Here is a 4,563-nt window from a genome sequence, read left to right as displayed (position 1 = left end):
CTTAAAGAAAAGAAAAATCACCTGTAACAGTCATCTGCATAGAACTCAGCACAAAGAACTCATTTCAAGAGTTCACTGTCAGCCAAAGCCTCAATTTAAGGACCTTTTGGGTCTTATTATTAGTGAAATACAGCAGTCAGCAGTCTGTGAACTACATCACGCCCACTACATGTTATCCAAAAACTTCATGTGACAGTCTGTACTTGCCCTCTACGTCCTCCCAAGCATGTGCAGTCATTATTTAAACATTGACCATTTATGTGGTCAGAGGAACTACCACCTGAGTATTTTACCTTTTTCAGAATGTCATCAACAAGTTTTAGAAATATTTCATCCACATTAAAATTATCCTTGGCACTTGCTTCACAGAACCGCATCCCAGTTATTTGCTGTGCAAACTGATGGGAGAGAAAATAAAATAACTCTATGTAGATATGCACAAACTGCAACAAATAGCAAATATACCTACCCTCCCCGTAAAACCTTAAGAAACAATCCAAGCACATAATTTTCCCCAAATCTGTCACTAAAGTCTATTTCAAATAATAATCCTGAATCTGCAGGGTGCAGCAAATATTGCAACATACAGGTAATTTTTGCTTAAAATAGGTTTATTGGGAAAGTGTTCTGCATTTTTCCAGACTTGAATCTGAGAAATTCATGTATTCAGTTGACACGAGATTGCTGCAGATTGCCAAAAAGTAGTAACTTTTCAGAAGAGTCAATCTTAACCTTATTATTCAAAATGCAGGAAAGGGAGTACAGATGTAAGAATTAGCCTTGACTCTCTGACAGAAAACACTTCACTTTCAGATGTTTGTGTATGCCCATACTGATACTGTCCTGACCAAGATGGTGCTATGAGTATCACACTAATGATATGAGTATCTTGACTACCCTTGTCACTCTTGTACTTTCTAATACTTTTGGAGTTGCAAGAGAACAAAAGAAATATGAAAACAAAGGTGAGCTAAGTAATCAAGCAGGGCTGCTTCCTGTCCAAAACAGTACTGAAAGAAGGCTCACAAAGATGTCCTGAGTAGAGGTATCTCCATTTGTGATTCAAGTCTTCACTTTCAGAGCCCAGAAAGTAGTTTCCCCTACATTACTGTATAGTGTAAGCCTACCTACAGCTTACTCATCATACTGCCCTAGCAGGAACACATACAAACCACACATTCTACAGAAGTAAATACCACATGAATTTTGTCAGATCACCACCACTCTCAATATGCTCCCTACAACTAACAGTCAGAACAAGAGCAGCCATGGACCATCAGCAGCAGTGCCACAGCAGCTTTGCCTCTAGACCTGTCCTTACCTTTTCTCCCTGCTGTCGAGTAATCTCTCGATCAACTTCACAGTCCAGTTTATTTCCAACTAATAGAAGCTCTGCATCTTCTGAAGCATACTGTAATTAAAACATTTTTAATTAACTAAACCTAGAAAAGTAAGATTTTGTGATGCAAACACAATACAAAAAAGGGCAATTCCTCTGCTAAATGGGGATCCACAACAAATCAGTTTATATGTAAATGTTCTTCCCAAAAATTATTTCAAAAATTTTCAACTTCAATTTTTAAATTGCATCTTTAAAACATGACTTGAGAACTAGCTGTTCTGGTTTATCTAAGAATGAACATAATGACCTCGTTTCACAGGCAGGAAATAACCCCCTCCCCTTACTGCACAGGTAAATGAGTAATGTTGCAGATTTCCACTGACACTTCTAGCTGGGACAATTCTAGTTCAAGCATTTTGCAACAAAACGAAATTAATGTTAAATCCTGGCTAAAAGAATCTAGTGAAAATCAACTGTCAGTAGTTTAAAAATCCTAAATCAATGCTGTAAAATGTCTGACAGAGATTTCTCCGAGATAAAAAAATGCTTCTTGAAAAAAGAATGTAAAAAGAAAATACTTAAGGCATACCTTATCAATCATTTTCATCCATTTTGGCAAATCGTCAAATGTTTCCTTCTTGGTGATATCATACACCAAAATAATTCCCTTGGCACTTCTGTAATAAGCTGAGGTAATGCTGTTGAATCTCTCCTGACCTGCTGTGTCCCTAAGAAGCAGCAGCAAACATTGGCACAAACATTTCACCAATTTGCAAAGTACAGAATAACTTTATTTAGATTTTAATAATAACACCCCCACACTCATTAGACACTCTACATTTCCTCCTGTATGTGTGAATTTCAGGGAAAAAAATGGAGCAGTACTTTTAATCATAAAAAGTTTTCATATTAGAACTATTTATTCCACGCTAACTTCACCAAGAAAGGTCCCCAAACATTTCTACATGTGTCTGAGAACAAAGTTGTGCAATGAAAATGTACCAGCAGATAAAGCTGGTTTTGCATTGCTGGAGTTTGTTGTTTGTTTTGTGGTCTCCTGTTTTCGTTTGTTTTTGTAATAGCCCTGAAAAAATGAAAAAATGAAAAAATATATGGATATATGCTGATCAAATACATCCAGACACCCAGCTATAACATGAGCAATGCACTGATCATTGTGATTTGAGCTTTTAGGGTCTTTTTGGATCAACCACAGCAATTAAGCCACAGTTCCAAAACTACTTAAGAAACTACTTGCACAAAAGTGAATGAAAAGAGTAAGCAATCACTAAGTGGTACAACTTTTGAAAGCAGATACCCGGCTTTCACACTCACATCTACTTATCTGAGGTGTTCAAATAACATCTTCATGCTCACTGTCAGCACTGTAGGTATTTCAGACAGGGTGAATTTACACTGGAGACTATTTTCCAGCAATGACGCTAAGTCACCCATACTAGCTATGGTTTCTGTTCCAAAGTAGATGAGACAGAAGCGTAATTTTTCACTGAACCATGAAAACCCGTGCACTGCTTTTAATTGTATCATCAAGCCTGCTTAGGGAAGATTTTTGGCAGTTATAATAAAAATATAGCTGGTGCATACTCCAAGTCGTAAAATGTGACTGGCATCTTAACTGGAAAGGAAGTTATATGGTGCCCCAAAGTGATTGAACATTTGCTGCTTGAGTTCAACCCCCAGATTAAACAGATAATTTTGAAATTTCACTTAGACCAAGTCAGAAGTTGGACCAAAATTAAGAGTGGATGGAGAAAAATGTGTGTATTTGTGTTGGGACTCCGAAGTTCAACGTGAACCCTCTTGTAACAGTCACATTTTAGACAAAAGGAGGAGGAGGAGAATGAATTTGGGAATGAGATTAACAATGGAGACCTGAAACACTTGTTACCAAAAAAAAAAAAGAAGTGTGTTCACAAAATGCCACATCGATTGTCCTGAAAATTTAATCCTTTTAAGGCCTATGCACAACAAGCAGTAGAACAAACTACCATAAACCTATCTTATTCTTTATAAAATCTTTAGGAATTTCAAAAGAGCAAGTTTAAAAGTGAAGTACTTAACTTTCTCTTGAAATTGCCACAAGTGTACTTGATAGCAAAAAATATGTGGCAGTGAATTCACAAAGTAAAGCAGTGTCCACTAGAAAAAGATTTGGAACCTCTGCTTCATAGCCTGTGGAAAAATATTGACTTATATTTCACTGCAAGCCAATGACATTGCAACATGGGTCAGAAGAGCACAAATTCCTATCACATCCCTTTTTATTTGATTTTTATTCAAATCCCATTCTCAGAACTTCAGAATTACATTCATACAAACCTTTGGGAACCTACAGAAGGTGAAAACAGGTAGCCTATTTCAATAAGGTCATGCACTAGTAGTATTGCAGACCAGTTTTAGATGGTTAATTGGTTGCTTTCTTATCACTAAAGAAGCATTTTTATTAAAGCAATACAAGTTCTGGCAGCTGAAAATACATATATAAGTATTAGTCAGAGTAAGTAACTCTATTTTCCATTACTTCTTTGCTATGGTCAGATTGATTTATGTAAGGTCCTTTGGACATTCACTCCATGAAAAATTTACAAATTCTAGTATGAACCGTTGATTTTCCACATATGGATAACATTGCTCTAGTGCTTATGAACAGAATTCTCAGAATTCTGCCATCTGTTGCTAATCCAGCCTACAGATCAAGCGTGTTAAGGATGGGATACCTTTGGTTCCATCATTCTGAGAAGACTTAACTAGATGGCAGGTGGAAGGGCATACCTCATGTAGAATACAACCACCTTAGCTTTGTCTGGAATAATGGGGAAAGCTGCTTTTGCTGTCATTGGGGTTTTTTTTAGTTGCTTGGTTGGGTTTTTGTTTTGGTTTGGGGTTTGTTCTGTGTTTTGTTTTTGTTTTTGTTTTTTTCCTGGCCAGTCTTTTCCCTCTTTTCTGTAGCCCTATCGGAACACAGAAATAAAGAGGGTATTTCAGTCACCTGTCTGTGCCTCCAGGTGACTGCTAAGGATCTTCAGCAACTCCAGCACAGAGGGGCCACCAGGGTACCAGATCACTGAGTCCATACATTACAAAACCAGAGGGGAAATAAACACACTAATGTTCACCTACCCTCCCTGAAGCCAGTCATCAGCACACTGGTTAAGTAAGCAATGAAGAGAACTACACAACATTGTTCAACTCTCCCACTC

At 37.3% G+C, this 4,563-nt stretch overlaps 1 protein-coding gene across 1 annotated transcript in view; it reads right to left on the bottom strand.

Moving 5' to 3' along the window:
• The window catches only part of RAB12 (RAB12, member RAS oncogene family), a 50,354-nt gene that overhangs the window by 28,912 nt on the left and 16,879 nt on the right, over nt 1-4,563 (bottom strand). Inside the window, exons 3-5 of the mRNA XM_050324366.1 lie at nt 1,932-2,070; nt 1,322-1,411; nt 294-398 (exon numbers count right to left, since the gene is read on the bottom strand). Of these exons, the coding sequence (XP_050180323.1) occupies nt 294-398; nt 1,322-1,411; nt 1,932-2,070 (334 nt within the window). The remainder of the gene's footprint in view (nt 1-293; nt 399-1,321; nt 1,412-1,931; nt 2,071-4,563) is intronic.

This window comes from Myiozetetes cayanensis, unplaced genomic scaffold, assembly GCF_022539395.1.
Source record: "Myiozetetes cayanensis isolate MyiCay16 unplaced genomic scaffold, myiCay2020 scf1, whole genome shotgun sequence".
NCBI classification, from domain to species: domain Eukaryota; kingdom Metazoa; phylum Chordata; class Aves; order Passeriformes; family Tyrannidae; genus Myiozetetes; species Myiozetetes cayanensis.
The sequence above is the reverse complement of the archived record's forward strand: the minus strand, read 5'-3'. Positions and strand labels throughout refer to the sequence as shown.